The 18,372-nt window shown below is 49.7% G+C and overlaps 7 protein-coding genes across 7 annotated transcripts; 4 read left to right on the top strand and 3 right to left on the bottom strand.

Moving 5' to 3' along the window:
• The first annotated feature begins 698 nt into the window (after positions 1 to 698).
• Positions 699 to 3,286, top strand: P152DRAFT_431233 (FAD/NAD(P)-binding domain-containing protein). The gene is made up of 2 exons (XM_033677416.1): positions 699 to 2,004; positions 2,056 to 3,286. The coding sequence occupies exons 1-2, from the start codon at positions 1,024 to 1,026 to the stop codon at positions 2,833 to 2,835; spliced, it is 1,761 nt and encodes a 586-aa protein (XP_033536657.1). The 5' UTR covers positions 699 to 1,023; the 3' UTR covers positions 2,836 to 3,286.
• A 282-nt stretch (positions 3,287 to 3,568) lies between these two features.
• On the top strand, positions 3,569 to 4,596 carry P152DRAFT_505931 (uncharacterized protein; the record flags this gene model as incomplete). Its single annotated transcript, XM_033682458.1, has 5 exons — positions 3,569 to 3,589; positions 3,767 to 3,866; positions 3,912 to 4,094; positions 4,146 to 4,312; positions 4,363 to 4,596. 5 exons carry the CDS (start codon positions 3,569 to 3,571, stop codon positions 4,594 to 4,596), a joined length of 705 nt encoding a protein of 234 aa, XP_033536656.1.
• A 1,271-nt stretch (positions 4,597 to 5,867) lies between these two features.
• On the bottom strand, positions 5,868 to 8,792 carry P152DRAFT_456068 (uncharacterized protein). Its single transcript, XM_033678918.1, has 2 exons — positions 8,210 to 8,792; positions 5,868 to 8,153 (listed from the first exon to the last, which is right to left on the bottom strand). Exons 1-2 carry the CDS (start codon positions 8,415 to 8,417, stop codon positions 6,367 to 6,369), a joined length of 1,995 nt encoding a protein of 664 aa, XP_033536655.1. The 5' UTR covers positions 8,418 to 8,792; the 3' UTR covers positions 5,868 to 6,366.
• Positions 8,793 to 10,771: 1,979 nt separating this feature from the next.
• On the top strand, positions 10,772 to 11,672 carry P152DRAFT_391790 (uncharacterized protein; the record flags this gene model as incomplete). Its single annotated transcript, XM_033676116.1, has 3 exons — positions 10,772 to 10,888; positions 10,936 to 11,508; positions 11,601 to 11,672. 3 exons carry the CDS (start codon positions 10,772 to 10,774, stop codon positions 11,670 to 11,672), a joined length of 762 nt encoding a protein of 253 aa, XP_033536654.1.
• Positions 11,673 to 14,404: 2,732 nt separating this feature from the next.
• P152DRAFT_447291 (uncharacterized protein) lies at positions 14,405 to 14,713 on the top strand (the record flags this gene model as incomplete). Its single annotated transcript, XM_033677984.1, has 1 exon — positions 14,405 to 14,713. The coding sequence occupies one exon, from the start codon at positions 14,405 to 14,407 to the stop codon at positions 14,711 to 14,713; it is 309 nt and encodes a 102-aa protein (XP_033536653.1).
• Positions 14,714 to 15,100: 387 nt separating this feature from the next.
• Positions 15,101 to 15,880, bottom strand: P152DRAFT_371802 (putative 5-Methylcytosine G/T mismatch-specific DNA glycosylase; the record flags this gene model as incomplete). The annotated part of the gene is made up of 1 exon (XM_033675530.1): positions 15,101 to 15,880. A coding segment is annotated over one exon (780 nt), but the record flags the coding sequence as incomplete, so codon positions are not given.
• Positions 15,881 to 15,958: 78 nt separating this feature from the next.
• On the bottom strand, positions 15,959 to 18,330 carry P152DRAFT_242643 (uncharacterized protein). Its single transcript, XM_033674635.1, has 2 exons — positions 18,301 to 18,330; positions 15,959 to 17,989 (listed from the first exon to the last, which is right to left on the bottom strand). Exon 2 carries the CDS (start codon positions 17,974 to 17,976, stop codon positions 16,066 to 16,068), a length of 1,911 nt encoding a protein of 636 aa, XP_033536651.1. The 5' UTR covers positions 17,977 to 17,989; positions 18,301 to 18,330; the 3' UTR covers positions 15,959 to 16,065.
• Between the last annotated feature and the right edge of the window lie 42 nt (positions 18,331 to 18,372).

Genomic DNA, 18,372 nt, shown 5'->3' with positions numbered 1-18,372 from the left:
TCAATTGCATCTGCTCTCCTGCGAGGAACCATTCACTGATATGTCGAGGGATGAGTGCAAGACACTCTCAGGAGGAGACAAGGCCCGTCAATGCCCAGGACAGCGTCAGGGATAATCTTGATCCGCTCACTGTCCCCCCTTGGTGTCTTGGGTGTTTGAATGCGCACATCCTTTGTTGAATCGTATGCTCAAAGGTGAAAGTTGGACTCACTGGTGGCTGGTGAGCGGATTGGTGTAACTGAGAAACGCATTATGAAGAAACGTACCTTAATACTTAATGTATCCCAGTCATTTTAGAACCTTGGTAAATCCTCATGGCCCGATATCCACTTGCACTCAGACTGATTGTTAAGGTAATGATGCAATAGGAACGATTGCGTGGACTCAAAACTGCAGGCTGTATCTATCTCTGGACATGGCTGGATTTTACTACGGTGTAGGCAATATCATATCAATTGTTTCTTTCCTTGGTGATATGCAGACTCACAAGGGTTTGTTTACACGCCAGGCCAACAGAGCGGTCTAGATCGACGTTTCGGGGCGAATTTAAGGGTTCAGGACTTCAGGTAGTTACACACGGAAACCCACTATCAGGTGGCTTCAGTTCTTCCGGCCGGTGGTCTTCACCAACCAACTGCAATCCACAATCCCATCAGTAATGGATTGTTCAAGTTGCCTCATTCCAATTTCCGTTTCCAGTCCGGATCTCCTTGAAAATACCATCCTGTACCAATCAATAGACCGTACCACCATAGATGCTATTTTCACATTCATTTCGCTGGGAACTTCTTTCCTATCGTTGAGCACCCGAATCAAGACATTCTATTTTCCATTTCTAGTCAGCGATGTTAAATCCACCCCGCAGGATGGAATACGCAGCCTTCAATCGTAGAGTCATTTCTGTGACGGGATGACTGTTCTTTTGAGTTTCTTGCTCGAAGTCATATCCTTAGTCCTACTCATCTCGAGTCCTATTATATATATTGCCAACCCTCGATCGAATTTTTGCGGACATCAAGAAAAATGGACAAATTGCACCAGGACCTTTTATCCAGTCGGAATTATGCCGGTTCAGCGCAATCCATCAATGAACGGCAACGCCTAACAGGCCACGCAAGGGATCCAGCCCGGAAACCAAGGGTGTTGATCGTAGGCGCCGGAGTTTCTGGATTACGTTGTGCTGATGTGCTATTGGCTTCTGGAGTCGATGTCACCATTTATGAAGCCCGGAATCGCATTGGAGGCCGACTGGCGCAAGCATCTCTTAGGGGGCATACAGTCGACCTTGGCCCGAACTGGATCCACGGGATAAAAGACAATCCGATCATGCAGCTCATCAGCAAAACGAGTACGGCGGTTTATGATGTCGGCGAAGAGCAAGCCATTTGGCAACCGGACGGAAAAAGGATGTCTAAAGAAGACGTTGAGTACTATTGGAACTTCTTGTCAGAGACCCTGGACGCTGCGTCCAAATATTCAAGACAAAATTCAAGTCAAGGCATTTTGATTCCACTCGATATGAGCTTGATGGACTGGATAACGCTCAGGAGTCTAGAACAGTTCCGTCATGAAGGCTATGACGAAGCGGCTGTTAAAGCAAAGACTGCCATTGTCACTGGACTCGCAACAAGCTGGGGCAATATTATTGGGGAGCCCATCAGTTGCCAAAGCCTAAGATACTTCTGGATGGAAGAAAACCTCGACGGGGATAATCTTTTTGTGGCTGGAACATATGAGGACGTTCTTCAAGAGATCGCAAAACCTGCGAACGATAACGGCATCATTCTATTTGGAAAAGATGTTGTTCGAATTTACACACCAAGAAACGACGAGAGCGACCAAGTCATCGTCTTGACTGCGGACCAAGAAGAGGAAGAGTTTGACGATGTTATCGTAACGTGCCCCCTCGGATGGCTGAAACATAACAAGCGTTGTTTCTCACCTGCTCTCCCGAAGAAGTTGGAGCAGGCCATCGATTCCTTGGGGTATGGATGCCTAGACAAGGTAGATATATTGAAAATCCATAACTATCCCGATACTTACGAGAAATTTTAGATTTATATCACGTTCCCGGAAGCATTTTGGAACGGACCACCGTGCTGTAGGACCTCAACGGGCGAGGGCGAAGGCTCATCTTCCGATACACCGACGTCTTCAGCATCTACTTCATCAGTGACTAGAACAGAACTACTAACACGGCCAATGACTGATACTGCACCTGAACTCCCTACAATCCTATCATGGACCTCCCCATCCTATGCTCGCGATACGAACCCCGGGAAATGGTCACAAGAAGCAATTAACCTTGCCAACCTTCCAAATCATTGCTCACACCCAACTCTTCTCTTCTACATCCACGGACCGTGTTCGCGCTATATCGCACATCTGCTCCGCTCCAACTATCCGACCACGGAGCGTGACGCATCATCTGACCAGGTCGACTCCAGACTGTTCGAGTTCCTTCGCCCGTACATCTCCAAACTCCCCAACTACGACCCCTCCAGCCCGTCCTGCCAACCGCTCGCCACGCTTGCCACGCTCTGGACCGCAGACCCGCTCAGTGGTTACGGCAGTTACACGAACTTCCCCGTCGAGCTATTCAAGGGAGAGGAAAAGCTGCTTCTTCTACGAGGTGAGCTCCGTACAGAAGACGATCCTCACGACGGTGAGGAGGATGGCGGGGCGGAGGTCATGGCGAGACGAGGTGTGTGGCTTGCCGGGGAACACACGGCACCAATTATTGCCGTCGGTACCGTTGCAGGTGCCTATCTAGCTGGCGAGAACGTGGCCAGGAAGCTATTAGCAACGCTGGGGATGGCTGACGGGGGTGGGTAGGGTTGGCATAAACGGGTGGACATGATAATAGTGCCGACCATTTGGGGAGGATGAAGTTGATGGCGCAGTTACCTTGACGTACGCTCCCGACCCTGCTGAGCTAGAAGAATTGAATTTTAAAATATGGAATGGGCAAAAGCTTTCGAGGCCCTGAGGGCTACAAAGCTGATCTGTCAGTGCTATCAGCCAAGACTAACATTTACAGTTTTAATTCTAGTCACGAATATAAGCCTAATGGTATGCTTAAGTGAATGGCAGGTGAATTGGAATCCACGATTTGTAGGCAAGTATCAGAAGGGTTTGGGAAAAGCGTTTGGACAAATTCCTGATACACTCCGGCTGAAGGTTTCACCGCGGTAGATAATGTATGCAGATCTGAGATTTGTTCCGACCGGCCCGGCCGAAGTAAAACATCAAGATAAAGCAAGTAGGTTAGTTTGATGGTTTCGACTTCAAGCGTGATGGTCGTTTGAGATGGCCCGGGATGGATTTTGCATTGTCAGAATGTCAGGTGTTTACCCCTGTCGGAACCCCTGAGCTTCGATTTTTCTCCACACTTGATGCTCGCATTTCGACCCCAATAAGAAACACAAGAACAGTGTTTTATCTTCCCGCACACTCGAAGTTCAGACAATCATGGTGAAATGTTAGTTGCGCTTTTGACGAACCTCGGATGTACTAGTTCGTGAAGCGTTTTGCCCTTGCGAGGGCCGAAATGTTTTGTTGTTGTAACATGGCTGGAACAAGCTTATGCGTGCGCAGTCTATCACCAGTCCTCGGCGCAAGTATAAAGTTGAATTATGTCCAATATCACTGGTAACCAGTCAACTCTAGCATTTTCGTTCTTTTCTATTCTTGTACAACAACTTTTATTTCTACTTTCATCTTATATTTGACTTTTCCTGCAGGTTCAGGATTCATGATGTACAAGTCCATTGTTCTCGTCCTGCTGGCCGTCAGACTCGTTGCTAGTCACGGTGCTATCACTGAGGCGACTGGTGATGCCGGAGGCGCTGGGTCCGCCATTGGCAGTACGTATTCCAAGTGTCTACCTTGTGCATCACTCACATTTCTAGTTGATCCCACCACACCGCGGGATGGCACTCGCCGCAGGCCGTTCCAGCAGGATTCCACTCGTTTTAGGGGCGACGCGGCTGACACGTGTGGAGAGACCCTTGGGGCTGGGAACAATGAGATCGAAACTGGTGTCCAGACTGTAATGGAACAGAATGGCGATACCCTACCACAGATCACCCCAGGTAAATTTAATACCGACTACGCCAATATTACCAGATACTTACTGTCTCTAGGTGGCTCCGTCCAGATGACCGTCCACCAAGTCAATGGTGATGGTGCGGGGCCGTATAATTGTATGATCTCTGCCGATGGAACTGGGACCCAGTGGACTCCGATCGAGGTCACTGAAAACGTCCCAGGCGAGAGGGGCAGGAATCGTCAGGGCGAGACTACGGATTTTGTAGGTAAATTATTGCCGATGCATGACGATTAGCTGATAGATGTTAACAGCCTCTCACCGCCGCGATTCCGGCTGACCAGACCTGTACTGGTACAGTTGCAGGCCAAGAGAACGTCTGCATGGTACGATGTGAAAATCCAGCTAGGGCTGGTCCATTCGGAGGTTGTGTCCCGATACAAATGGCCCAAAGTGCTCAGAGACCAGCCAGGCGTGATCTTACTGAGGACAGCGAGCTCGTCGCTGAGATCTACGACGAGCTGCATGCTGATGGAGAGGAGATTTAAGACAGAAATCATGTAGTTGTCGGCTAGTAGCAGCAGCACTGCACATTAATTGGGTGAGGAGATTTAACTCAGAAAATATATGGCTATCGGCGAGTATCGGCATTGCTGCGCATTAATTGGGACGCATTTCGTCTTAGACACTACCTCCCAACCTACGTAAACGGAGCATTGTATTGGCTCATCGGACCTAATTAATGAAGTACGAACTGGCAATCCATCTTTTTTATCTTTTGGCAAATTCTAATAAATACGGTAGCGTTTGAAGTTTTGACCGCCCCGGAGGTATGCGCCAGGGCCATCAATTTCTGAAATTCCTCACAAAGACCAACGTGCAGACTATGGATAATACAGCAAGCTCTCCGCGGATAGTGTAAGCATATTCAGAGAAATCATTTAGTTATTGCCTTGAACACCATCGCATTAACTGAAAGCACCCAACCAAAAGCTTTGGCGAATTCCTCGCCACCCGGCACATATCCCTTCAACCTAGTGTCGAAGTCAAGAAAGTTGAACAGTTCCTGATCCTGGCTCCAGCATAACTGACTGAGTCGGACTTAGGTCTCATCGGTCACGAAGGAGTAGATGACTTTTCCGATCGGGAGGTACTTCTGGAGCTCGCCAAGAGAGTACTCGCTGCTAGCTGGGTCTCAGAACCATCTTGACAGTAGTTCGGAAATCTAATAATTCCGCACATGATGTCGGTGTGATTGGCACTGATGATTCGTAGGCCAAAGGTGTTGGGATGATCCGTAAGGAGGAATAGAGAGACTTGATACAAAGGAAGTTCCGTTGCGTGGGCTTTGTGTGGGACTAAGTCGCTCGGCAAGCATTTTTGCATAGGGATAGACTGGGTAAACTTTGAGGTTATTTGTGGGCGGATGAAGCGTCAGAATTATAGAGCCTTGAAAGAAAGTAGATCGGTCTCTAGTGACAAGAACACTGATGGCCACTGAATCCACTGAGGAGACGTGCCAGTCCGACCATTTATTGCCAAAGGCCAATCCATCCGATCTTAACCGGCACTGGGATTTGGAATTATTCAATTTGGGGGGAGAGATCCCGATTCAACAATATCATCCTTGATATTTTCACTAAGAAATATTATCCCTTACAGATTCCTTCTATGCACTTGGAATTCCGTTATGATCCCATGGCTCGTCTGTCGTGGCAGGATCGGCGTCGATCCTGTGAACGGGTATTCAGATCCTGTCGAATCATGTACGATCCCGGTGCTTGGAATGTTCACTTCCCTATACACAGACAGGTATCTCCAGTGCTTTATAGATGGACCAAACTAACAATAGGCTAATGGTTACAGCGATGGTCTCCCCTTGGTAGGTACCAACGATGTGCCCAGCTGACGAAGACAGCAAGCATGAACCAATCAACGAACAGCCGTGATTCATACGCTGGTTTAGAGCAAGCTTATACTACGTAAAGGGGCGAATGAGCTATGGTTCATATTCTGGATTCATACGAAGTATTTTCGTAAGCATCGACAAGCCCACCGTATGACGCACTTTGCGATGAGCGACGAAAATACCAATTGGGTATAAATAATACCATCAATCGAACTCCATATCGCGTGCAGACAAGCAATCGAAGCTACAATATCCGTGTCCTACCATCTTTGATATCCTTCTAAATGCCACCCCTGTCATAATATCGTAAACCATGCCGTTAGATGCGCCCCTTAGAAAAAAATGGCATGAGAAAGGCCGAGAAAAGAAAGATCACGCAACCTTGTTGCATTTCCGGATCGGCAATCGCTCAACAGCAACACCCACGACGAACCTCGTCCGCCTTCTCGAATTTCACACCATTCTCGTGCTGCGTACTAAAGGGAGTACCAACTCCTTCAACTTTCAGACCGCGGACGCCCCCATTCGTATCCAGCGCTGGTTCAGGTTCTCTTCCTCCGCAACAGCTTCCGGACGCCACGGCTCTTTCCAAGCTCTCGACATCAAGCGTCCCTTCGGCTCGGTTTCTAGCTTTCTCATTATGCGTCAGACACCCAGGGCAGCCGCAGCGATCTCCACACTGGCACATGCCGGGCGCATCACCACAGCATGGCATAGGGTACTCTGCGACTATAAAGTCGGATGGGGATAGAGTGCTGGTCGAGATGAAGTCGGGTTCTTCATCGGCGGGGTTGGATGTCGGACGGGGTATAGTCGCTGTCGAAGAGCGGGTTGCATCGTCTTGTTGGACTGGTGGACCAATGCTATTGTGTGCCGATTGGAAGGATTGAGTAAAGGATGGATCTGGTTGTGTGAAAGATGCGTGGTGAATTTGGGGTTTTGGATGAGTCGATCTGGGAAGAACGGCAAGCTCCGGAGACAAGTTCCTAGCAATGGTGGACTCGGTTGCATGAGGACTAATGGGAGTCTGATCGACAAATGGAGACTGAAGATGGAAGTTTTCCAGTTCAAGGGTTGGCGTGAAGGGGGTCTGCCATTGGGAGTAGGAATGCGAAGTTGGAGCCGACGGCGGGCCCATGATCGCATGCCCCTCAGTTGTGGGGGACAGAGGTCCTGTTGTAGAATGAGGATCTGCAACGAACCGTTCATAGTTGGTGAAGTCGAATGGAGGAGCCTGCTGATGTGGAAAATTCGACGCTCCCCCCTGGTCCCGCATAAACCCAGTATGATAACGAACGTATTCCATGGTGGTCGAGTTCATAGGGTGAGAAGGGCATCCAATACACTCGCATCCGTTTCCACAACTACAGTTATGCCCATCATTGACGAACGGCGCCGCTGCCTGTGTCACTGGATACTGCACCGGCGATGAAACACCATCAACTGGCAATGGAACCCCAGTAGCGTTGGACATCCGGGGATACCCATTGCTGAAAGGTTCGGGGGGTGGATTCACCATTCCCATATCTATGGAATTGTCGTACTGAGGCATGAACCGATCTTGTGCGCCAGCAGGCATCATTGGCATGAAATTGTTCTGGAGCAAAGGTTGTTGAGAATGCTCGTGAATTGTGTGGTCGGGGGGTGGAATTCCATGGACTGACAACAGATGACGATGGTCCTCTGCTCTTGATGCTGGCTCCATATTCTGCATAGAATGCTCATCAGCCCATGGGAGGTTCAGGTTGTTGGCTCTTCGCGGTGGTACTCGATGTTGCCGATTAGGAGCCGATTGTTCATGATTGTAGTAATCTGGATAAGGTGCATCCCACCCAATCGGATCTTGCCTATTGTGGAACTGGCCCATTGGCGCCCCAATGCCCATAAAGCCGAAGCGGATTGGCTCCGGTTTGGATTGAGAAGTCCCAGCATTCTGGTCCGTCGTGGGTGTTGGGCGGGGTATGCTGTCAGTACTAGATGTAGTGGAAACAGTCCTCGATGAATCTGAAGAGCTTAAAATGCGATCGACCGATATCTGTTGCAATAGTTGCGGGTCGGCCACGAGTCCTCGTTCAAGCGTTGAACCTGTGATGCTAGATTTCCTCAATCGTTTTTGGGCACGGCCCGATGCCTCTGTCGAATTCCCAACGGTGTTGGGAATTGCAATTGGAACTCCATTACAATGACAGTCGCTGTCTGATACATCTAGTTAGTAATGGTACAAAATGGCAAATCTCATGCTTGGCACATACTTTTCGGGATGGTATAGGTGTATTTATATTGCACACAATCACAACCGGGTTCAGTATGCGGGCATGAGGAGGTTAGAGGCCTTCCGGGCTTCCGAACTTCGACCATTAATCGATCTCTATGGTTACATTTCGAAGAACGGTGCCCGCGGATGCAAGGGCCACAGGCCACTTTCTTGCGGATGCCACCATCAATGATAACTTCCGGCATTATACGGCGATGGTTGTACCAGGGTGACCAGGTGTCTTGGCCAGGTGGACTTCGACGTCCAATGCAGCCGCAGGCTGTACGAAAGAACTGCCATGTCGTGAGCAAATATCCATGTATGTATTGGCTGGGGGGGAACTTCATTGCTCAGTGCTTGTAGTGAAACCAAAAGACATGACAATAAACTTGCGCAAAATAACAGTGGTATTAAGGAGTCCAACGAGTCAACGTATGGGAATCAGCGTTGCACACGGCTGCAGTTAGCCGCGCGGGAACACAGGAACGGAAGTAAAAGGAACAGAACGGTTAATTACTTTTCTTCCGACCCGAATACTCGGATGTAAAATAATGTTGGACAACAAGGTGGTTTGGATTCGGTGATGGGTAGAGGAGAGTGAGAGAGCATGTGAGACAGCGAAAACGGAACAGCAAAGTGAGAAAGTATGAGCGCATAAAACCTTCCAGCCATGCACTTGGCAACATTCACCAGTAGTAAACTGGATATAAAATCAAATAAAAGTCCAGAATTCAAGGTTCAATCAACTGTGGGCTCCAGATACAGTCGGTGGCGAGATATAAACTTGGAGTTGAAGGGAAGAGGGTGACGTGAAGGGGATCATCGGGGTAGAAAGGAGCAGAAAATGGCTTACATTCTCTGGTAATGGAACCTTTGGTGGGCATGCGGCATGACCGGCAGCGATGGGAATGGGCAATAATGGAGGATCAATCGTGGTGACAGGCACAGTACTATCTGTCTCTGTTGTATCTGAAATCCAGAGAAATCCGATTCCAGTGAAACATCAAATGAAGGGTGCTTGGTGGGGGGAATGAAAGAACGTCGCTGTTTGCCTTGCGTCCTCAGGCGTAAATGTCACATGACCACTAACCCAATCGAGATTTCCATTCCTGCTTGAACTGAAACATTTTTGCCAGACATTTTCATCAACGAATCATCAATCCCTCACTGATCATTTCCAATCCAACTGTCTCATCCGTGATTCGTCCAGCAACTATTTCCCACATCGCGACAACCCCTGCCTGTGAGCAAGTTTCTTTTCCAGGATCACTGTCATATTATTCATGTCGTTTACTCTCCACTCGCAAAGGATGCTAAATGTACTTTTAGCTTCGTTCTACGCGGCCGGCTTGCTCCCAGTGCGCCTAGTCCGCATTCCCAGCTACGCTAGGTCGCGGGGAAGGAGGTCGAGAGTCAGATATACAGCATTTGATCGAGTCCGACGAGGGTACACTTGGACTCCACGGACATGCTTCCGCCTAGGCAAATTGCGCAGGTTCGGGATACATGCTTCGGTTTGGGTACAGTAGTATGATGGACGGGTGCTCGACTTGACTGTTGCTACTATCTACATGTTAAACCACGCGCAACAAATCCATTGACCAGACTCCCGGTTATAATGTGATATGCATGCAGGGACGGTTCTCGCCATTCTGAGACGGAGGTTGTCGATCGCGACCTGTCAGCTTAATTGGCGAAGCTGATGCCCTATTCCATCCCAAGCGATCATATGCGTGGGGTGAAGGAACGAAGCTTCTATTACCTTCCGGGGACCCCGGGTGCGGGACTGGTCATGAAATTGCCGCATTAATATATTTTGTCCACGTTTAGTCGTTTACATTCCAGTTTCCACGGATGGTTATGATGGCGGCAATGAATCCAACCACCGGGAGTGCATCGATCCATCCAATGCGACTACATTTCCACGACTATTACGGAGTACCATACTGCTCTTTCAGTGAGTTCAATCGAACCCTTCCGTATTCCTTTTTGACGAGGAAGACATGAGATGACCGCGATATCAGGTCGGCAAGCCGGCCCACCATCCCGCCTACCTAGACGACTTTGGGTTGGCTGCATCATGTTCTCCATGGCTCAAGCATAGATGCATCATGCATCCGTTCGCCTAACCCGTATCCTAGGAGGTATGAAAGTGACTGCTGTCATGCGATGGATGATGATTTTTCATTGGAAAGCTTATCCTCTAGTTTGCAAGTCGATTGGTTTGAAAAGTAACCATGGGGTCCATTTCCGTACTCCTCGTCCACTGCATCCGACTGGAAGATATGATGTCGCTGAACTCCTAATAAATTGTGTGCCTTTAGCCGTACCGTAGGAGAATTTATGCTGTACAAGAGGATAGATCCCAATATGAAGTCTGAAGTCGTGGTCGAGTGGTGGCGAAACAGGGCTAGCCGCAATGGGACTAGCACGTTTTTTTGAACATCAAGTCTTTGTTCTGTCAATCGAGAGGTATCCAAGTCGCTGTCGGCATCCATGAAGTCGAAACCGGACAATGTCGAACCACGAAGACGACGGAGATGAGCTAGGTGCCTCCCATATGTTCCAGGAGCCGGAAGGGTTTTTCCCCGAAGAGAAACAACCGACAAAGGCTTCGTATCAAATGATGAATGGAACAAAACTGGAGCTGCGCATGGTCGGATTTAATGCTCTCTGGGTAAGGTTGATTTCTAGCTGGACGTACATGGTATTGACGTGCCTTAGGGACATCACCTTTGGCAGGGCGCCCGTCGAGTATCGAGATATCTAGAAGAACACCTAGCTACATTTCTGCCAGGCAAAGCAGTGTTGGAGCTTGGTGCTGGTGCGGGTCTGCCGAGTCTCGTCTGTGCAAAGCTCGGGGCGAAGGCCGTCATTGTCACCGACTACCCGGACGCCGACCTTGTGGAGAACCTCGCGTTAAACGTGAAAACACTGTCGGAGTCGGGTCTCCCTGGGACATTGCATGCGGAGGGTTTCCTCTGGGGTGCTGATCCAAGCTCGCTACTTGCACATATTCCTCAAGCAACGGGGGACGTGAATGACCGCGCGTTCGATATGGTTCTGTTGGCAGACCTCCTCTTCAACCATTCGGAGCATCACGCGCTGCTCAAAACGGTCCAATCGACGCTTCGGCGCGGCGAGGGCGCCAGGGCGCTAGTATTTTTCAGTCCGTATCGACCGTGGCTGCTGCAGAAAGATTTGGCGTTCTTCGAGCTCGCAAAGCAGGGTGGGTTGAAGGTTACTAAAGTAGGGGAGTGGGTGGAAGAGAAGGTTATGTTCGAGGAGGATCGAGGTGTGAGTACAGCTGAGTTGCAAAGTCTCCTTTCCCACCAGCGTGTAGTGATATGTGATTGCTGTGTGATTAGCTCAACTGACAAATTTTGTAGGATGAGCTGCTCCGGCGAACCGTATTCGGCTACGAACTTTCTTGGGACGACGTGCTTCCACAATCATCGTGAGATAGTCCAGGGGTTCCCCTGAAACACCCTTGCAGACTCCCGACACATTGAAATCGGTTCCCGATGGAGCATTGAGGCATTACGAATCCGATTAAATCAATGCATGGCGGGGAAGCACGAGATGTATCTCCCCGTATGGCGAGCAAGTGGGACTGGATCGGGAACTTATGATCGAGATTCCAAATGGTGGAGACACCAGTGACTTCACTGCAGAGCGACTGATCCCGTACGTGGATTAGATGCGTTTAATCTCATGCATGCGAATAGAACCACCAGGGTCAAGTGAGAGAATGGTAGAAGGGATTCACAAGGTGCTGTCACGGCTTGCGGACACGTTGGTGATGCAATCATCACTACAGTCCCTTGGATCGTGTCCCCGGCCCCGCTCCAGTATCCTTCATCTAGGTAGCGGGTATGGGGAGACATTATGCTTATAGAATTATAGTATTCTTCCTATAGATCCTCCTCGATCTGTCGATTTGGAAACTACGAAATATTGAGCCTCTGAATCGTTTCCCCAGCCCTGTTCCAGTGTCCCTTCATCTAGGTAACGGATATAGTGAATATTACGTCTTTGAATTGTGTCCCCGGCCCTGCTCCAGCGTCCCTCATCCGGGTAAGAAAAGGTTAGCTTTCAACCCAACGCTATTGTTCAGTGTTTTCTGTGCCTGGGACAGAAAGGGGGTTGACTAGTAGAGCCAGGTACATGACAGCAACGACATAGAACTAAGGTAGGTATGAAAAACAAATTCCCTTTGTCGACAATACCTCTCTTTCCGACTGATGTTCGTGTCCTTTTTTCATTTTTCAACTTCACACAAAAAACCATCAAACTATTTCATCCACGCAAATCATCAAATCCACCAATTTAACAAATTAAAAATGAGCAATAACAATTTCTGTAAGTGAGGGGGGAGAGATCCTTCTCACATCACACAGGAATATAATCTCAGGTCCCTGGCGACATCTATCCCACTTGACTATGTGACCACTCTCGGTGATAACTCATAGAACATGAACTCAAAACCATGAGCTATGTACAGACTATGGACTCTATACATTGTAGAGTACGAAGGAGGCTGGGATGATCACATCTCGAATTTTATGCACTCGTATTGGTGACGGGTATGGACAAGGCATGTAGAATTCTAGCGTCCATCCCACGAAACCTCTGCGACCTCTCGACCTTTCAGCCATAAAATATTGATCCCTTGAATAGCGCCCCAGGCCCAGCTGTGGCATCATCTCTCATCTGGAGGAAGACTTCCTTAGACCGGACGCTATGTCTGAGTGGTGCCGGCGTCGAATTCGTTAATACTTGAATCGTATATCGCGGCCATAGCGCTGGTTTCAACCGTCGAACCTGCCGAAAGCATCGAGGCGATGGCAGCACCGGAATCGCGAGCCGCCTGGTATATCGACCCTGCCCTGAGGTCCCTTCATGGCGGTGTCAGCCCTGGGGACACCTGTCTCCAGTATGCGACCACTTACGGGAAGAGGGGGGTGATGAATTCTGCGTTCTGGAGAGACAGCAAGGTCTCCTGGAAGACGATGGAAGTCGTGAAGATCACTCCCATAGCTCTCCCCATCATCACATGCCGCCGCCCATAGTCGGACATTGGGAACATGTAATCCCAGAAATGGAACATCATGGTACAGGACGTCGCAATTCCACCGCAAGCAAGAGCGAATAGCGCGCAATTGGTAATTAACATGGTGGTCTCGGTTGTCGCCACTCCCATCATTACCGAAAAGTAAAGCTGGAGGGTGTGGATGGCGTACATGCGCAGACGAAAGACGAATGAATCGGGATCCATGGCATTGGCTTTGACAGGGGGACAGCTACGATTTGAGAGCATGAATGTTCAGTGATACAAATAGTAGAGGATATTCCAATGAAGTGCATTGTGGGATGCATGCTGATATCAAGAGACTTGGAGAGAGAGGGATTGAACATGGGACCGGTAGATATGTTTATGTGTATCATGTTTATGTGTATTCCCGAATCATAATTGGCAAGAACAGTGGTGTTCATTGTGGAAAGTCGGCAGGCAGAAGGAGCAGTGTGTAGAGGAACAGCAGAACGATACTGAGGAGGTTGATGGCCGAATCTCCTTGATGATTTCAGTTCGATGATGGCCAAACATTAGGAAGAGCTGAGGGGTTACGATTGATGTTAGGATTGAAGTGATGATCAGACATCCGGAGTGAAAGAAATCGGTTGCCCATCGCCTTCGACGCACACCTCCAGCATACTAAAAAGGAGAAAGCGAAGGCAGGTAATGATTAAAAGTTCTGGTCTGTCGACGCCCTTGGGGTAATTGTGCTTCGATCAGGATCAAGACTATAGATATCAATTTCTGCCTCCAAATGAAGCAGCAGAACGATACTAAGGAGGGTTGACCGTCGAATCTCCTTGATGGTTTCAGATGATGGCCAAACTGTAGGAAGAGCTAAGGGTTAAGATTGGAGAGTTGAGATTGAAGTGAAAGTCATTCCGTTTGCTTTTCACTTAATCCAACCGACCACCTATCCATTTCATCCACGCAAATTATCAAATCCATCCATCCCTCCATTGCATCTACTAAAACAATCATCAATTTAATAATTCGAAATGAACAGTAACAATTTCTGTAAGTAGGGCTTAGTGATGCCTTCTAAGACATAAGTGTACCCTCCTCAAATAGAAAGGAGACGCGGTCAGGGCGAGCCGAGTCGTGGTGGAGGGGGAGATGGCCGACCTGCGCCAGACGTATACCAACGTGGTCGCCGCCGAGGGCGCTAAGTACCAGTGGGCGCTGCCTGTTTTCCGCTTTGCTGCGATGGTGGATGAAGCTGGTTCGAGTTGCGGCCGCGAGGGAGGAGGGCCTGGCGGGGGTGGCTGGGGTGGCGCTAGGGTTGGCGCGAGTCTCTGGGGGTGTGGTGGCGGGGACGGCGGAGTTGGAGGGGGATCGGATGGACAAGGGGGAGGGAGGAAGGGGGCGCCGACCTGGCCCTTCGCGTTAGGGAGCAATGAGAGGGGGAAGATCCCTCTCAAATGAATACAATCTCGGGTCTCTGGTGCCATCTATCCCACTTGGGTTTGTGACCACTCGCGGTGATGAACTGTAGCTTCATAAAAATGTTTCACAATCGCAACAAACTGCGTAATTCCATTCATTGGGATCTATCATACGATGCCATATGCTACCTCATCCCCGCGGATGAGCGAACAACTCCCACCTTCGTAGGGCAGACCTTGAGACACTGGTACGTACCCTGTTACTCTGCTGTTAACCGTCCATAAGAAAAAAAAAGAGAACCCTCCGATAACGGAAAGGAAGGGGTATCGATACCGTCCATACGCACATAACGCCTTAAACATCCCCATGGCCGATCCTCCACGAATCCACCACATCCTTCGCAATCCCTGCCTGCAGCACGAACTCCCCCCGCTCCGCCCTCTCCAACAATTCCTGCCCCGCCACCTCCCGCTCTCCCGTTTCTGGATTCCAGATCCACCCTTCCTTGAGCCACATCCAGCGCACGAACGCCCGGAGTTCCTTGTCTGTGGGCTGGACGCGCATCCACTCGGGCTCAAACGGCACCGTGACATCGCCGTCATCGACTTGTCCTTCGCCGTTGTAGCCGGTTGCGACGCCGCGTAGTTCGTCTCGGCAAAAGATCCGCCAGCTGTCCAGGGCATAGGCACCGACGCATGGGAGATGGGCGATTTCCCAGGCGCAGTTGATCCGGCCGCCCACTACTTCATCGTCTATGACTTCTCCGTCTCGTACCAGTGGTGTACGCCTAGGGCCTTTACTGAGGCTGTCGAACGACTTTGCTGCAACAGGATATCCTCGCTTTCCGTATCGTACACCCTTCGTTGGTGGATTCTCTAGCCAGAGCTTCGCCATTGACACCAATCCTTTTGCTCGCACTCGTTGCAGGCCTAGAGTTCCGATCATGGATTCCACCTCTTCGACACTCGCGTGTGACAGTTGCTCCGGATCAGGGAATTGGTTCATCAATGCGTGGAAAACCGGTATAGCGACAGAGCCACGGGTTTTATTAAGGAGGGTAACCGCCACGAGAAGTTGGAATGGATGATGTGCGAGGGTCTCTTGAATGAGACCAAGCCCGTTAGAAGATAGGGGAGGGAAAGGAAGGGTTGATGGCACGCTAGCAGTTTCTTTGCCATTTTTTGGAGCGACTGGAGGGGTCGATGGAGAAAAGTATGGGGAGACCTTTTCAGATACTTTGACTACTTTCCGCTTTGTAGCAGTGTAGTTTTGGTCCTCCCGCTCTTGCGGAGGTAGAGACACGATGGTGAGCGTACATGATGTTGAACCATCATCCTCCATCCCCGTGGTTTCTATTGTCCCAGTAGCCTCAGCAGTGATACTGTTCAAGTTCAATGCTTCATCGGCCGCTGAAAACTCGACCAAGGGTCGAAGATGGGCGGCTTCGGCCGACTCGGATCAATGAAGGAGAACGAGGTTTGGTGTGACTTGGATGGGCTCTGGGGCGGCAAGGAAAACAGCGAGGGATCGCGGTAGTCCTTTGCAAGCGTACTAGTATCCGAATGACGGGCCTTTCTTGCTTTCGGTTGCTCCGACACGCGTTTTTCTGTCTGCGGATGGGCTGATTTCGTTGGTTGAGTCGGAAATTTAGGTGTGGAAGGAAGAGGGTTAGCCTCAATCATCTCACGCTTGACCGGTTTGATCATGCTGTCGTCTGGTTCGTTCTCCGCAGATGCTCGTGGGTTTCCCCGTGAGATGGACAGAGCACTGAAGGTTTTCTTGGGGCCAGCGGTAGCGATTGATATCTCAGGGCGATGACGGGTAGGTGTAGCCGCCTTAACATTGGGTGCGGGGGAGAGTCTTGAGAACATGTTGGGGTTCTCGGTGTTATCCGTAGTATTCGAGATTGCATTGTCGCTGCTGGGCCCATTTGGGGGGGATTGGAGTCTAACAGAGCTTTTTCGCTTGCTTCCAGCTTTCTTTCTACTCTTTGGTCGCTGCGGCGAAAGTGTATCCGCGTCAACCGAGGGCTGGCTGAAGTACTTGCTAGTCAGATATACGTTCTGAGACTTCTTGTTGCGTTTCGTAAGAATAGTTGTCGTAGTTGCGACTAATGCGTTGGCTGTGTCGGTGGCTTTAACTTTCTTTGCCTCCTTCATCTCCGACTGTGGACCTCCATCGACCCCGGGGGGTGTATCTGATATAGACCCGCGCATTCGCTTCTTCCCTTCTTTCGGAAGTGGTTCGGGTGGTGGTAAAGGCTGTTTGAGGACACGCTTTCGGGATGGGGCAGCACGAGTAGGGCTATCAGGGACTGAATCAATCGACTTTGACGAACTTTGCTCTGAGCTGGTGTCTGAACCCGAGTCTGAACTGTTTGACTCTGAGCTGGTTGCATCCGAACTCTCGCCTTCTGAGCTCTCCTCAGTACCAATTCCCGAGTCATCATCAGTGTGGATTTGAGGTTCGGATTTGGAGATGACATGGTTCTTGTTGACCGGAGGTACACTGGGGGCGTTCGCATGGGGTGGGTCAGCAGAAGGAGAGGATGGAATCAAACGCATTTTGACCATAGTAGCTGTGCAGTCTTTAACCTTGCCCAGGATGTTGAAGGCGCGATCAAACTCCCGCTGCATCTGTGTCCAAGCATTGCCTTGCTGTCCTTTGAGCTCTTCACGAATTACCTTCTCCACCTCTTGCCGACAAATGTACGGAGAAGCCGATGGATCTTCTGTCATGGCTGCCATGAGTTCCTTAACATCGTCTCGCGGTAGCTTACGCACGATTCGTTCAAATTGCCTTATGCCCATATCCTTTGGTTGGTGGAACTCGTACAGTCTGCTAATCAAGGCTTTTGCCATTTTTTCGTCGGACGTGTCTGCGTTAGAATATCGGGTGCTGTAGGTGATCCAATCAAGGGCCGAATCATCGGGTTCATCGTTGCGCACGCCATGATCGAGCGGACTGTAGTCGGCGAATGCGTTCATCTCATCTTCGCTGAGACACGTTGCCAACTCGAAATACTCGTCAAGATCCATTTTTCGAGTGATGGAATGGAATTCGGCGCGTGTGTACTGTTCGCTGGGCCAATCGAGGGTATCATAGAGGTAATCGGTACTCTCATGTGGGTCGAGGAAACGTTTCATGGCAACCCACTCGTCAATTGAGAAGTCGATGTCATCGCCGACGTGTCCGGAATGGAGGAGATAAGCATCCAAGCTTTCCGTGAGAGCCTCCATTTTGGCCTGGAGATGGCTTTTCACCCGCCGTTTACGCCGCAGTTTGAGAGTGGATTCCGACATGGAGGAAGTCGAGCTGAGTGCGATAGTGGAAAACGGTAAGCTGGATTGTTCGGATACAGGTGTTTGTTGGAGACATGAGATTATATACTGCAAAGAAAAAAGATGAAGTTGAAAGTGGAAGTGGAAGTGGAAGCGAGGAGTCGAGAGTAAACAAGATGATATCAGCAAACGGAGAATTGATGGAGTGGTGCTGTGGTTGAGTGAATGATGAAGTGAGCTGTCAGCCCTGGGCCATCATGGTAAAACTAGAATAGGTAAAGTACTAAGCCAAGAGTCTGCGCACAGACCCCAGTCTCAGCTAATATCTCTACACCCACCACTTACTTGGACAATCAATAACTTTACCAAAATGAGGTCTTTTGGCACAGAAATTAGTGGTAATCGAAGGCCTAATAA

Source organism: Eremomyces bilateralis, assembly GCF_010015585.1.
Source record: "Eremomyces bilateralis CBS 781.70 unplaced genomic scaffold P152scaffold_4, whole genome shotgun sequence".
Classification (NCBI taxonomy): domain Eukaryota; kingdom Fungi; phylum Ascomycota; class Dothideomycetes; order Eremomycetales; family Eremomycetaceae; genus Eremomyces; species Eremomyces bilateralis.
This window is presented reverse-complemented; position numbering and strand designations above follow the sequence as displayed.

Excerpts from the sequence above, each read along its gene's own strand:
- P152DRAFT_431233 (XM_033677416.1), top strand. The coding sequence starts at position 1,024 with ATGGACAAATTGCACCAGGACCTTTTATCCAGTCGGAATTATGCCGGT. Across the intron at positions 2,005-2,055 it reads GGTATGGATGCCTAGACAAG|ATTTATATCACGTTCCCGGA; the intron begins GTAGATATATTG and ends GAGAAATTTTAG.
- P152DRAFT_456068 (XM_033678918.1), bottom strand. The coding sequence starts at position 8,417 with ATGCCGGAAGTTATCATTGATGGTGGCATCCGCAAGAAAGTGGCCTGT. Across the intron at positions 8,154-8,209 it reads CACCTATACCATCCCGAAAA|ACAGCGACTGTCATTGTAAT; the intron begins GTATGTGCCAAG and ends TAGATGTATCAG.
- P152DRAFT_242643 (XM_033674635.1), bottom strand. The coding sequence starts at position 17,976 with ATGTCGGAATCCACTCTCAAACTGCGGCGTAAACGGCGGGTGAAAAGC.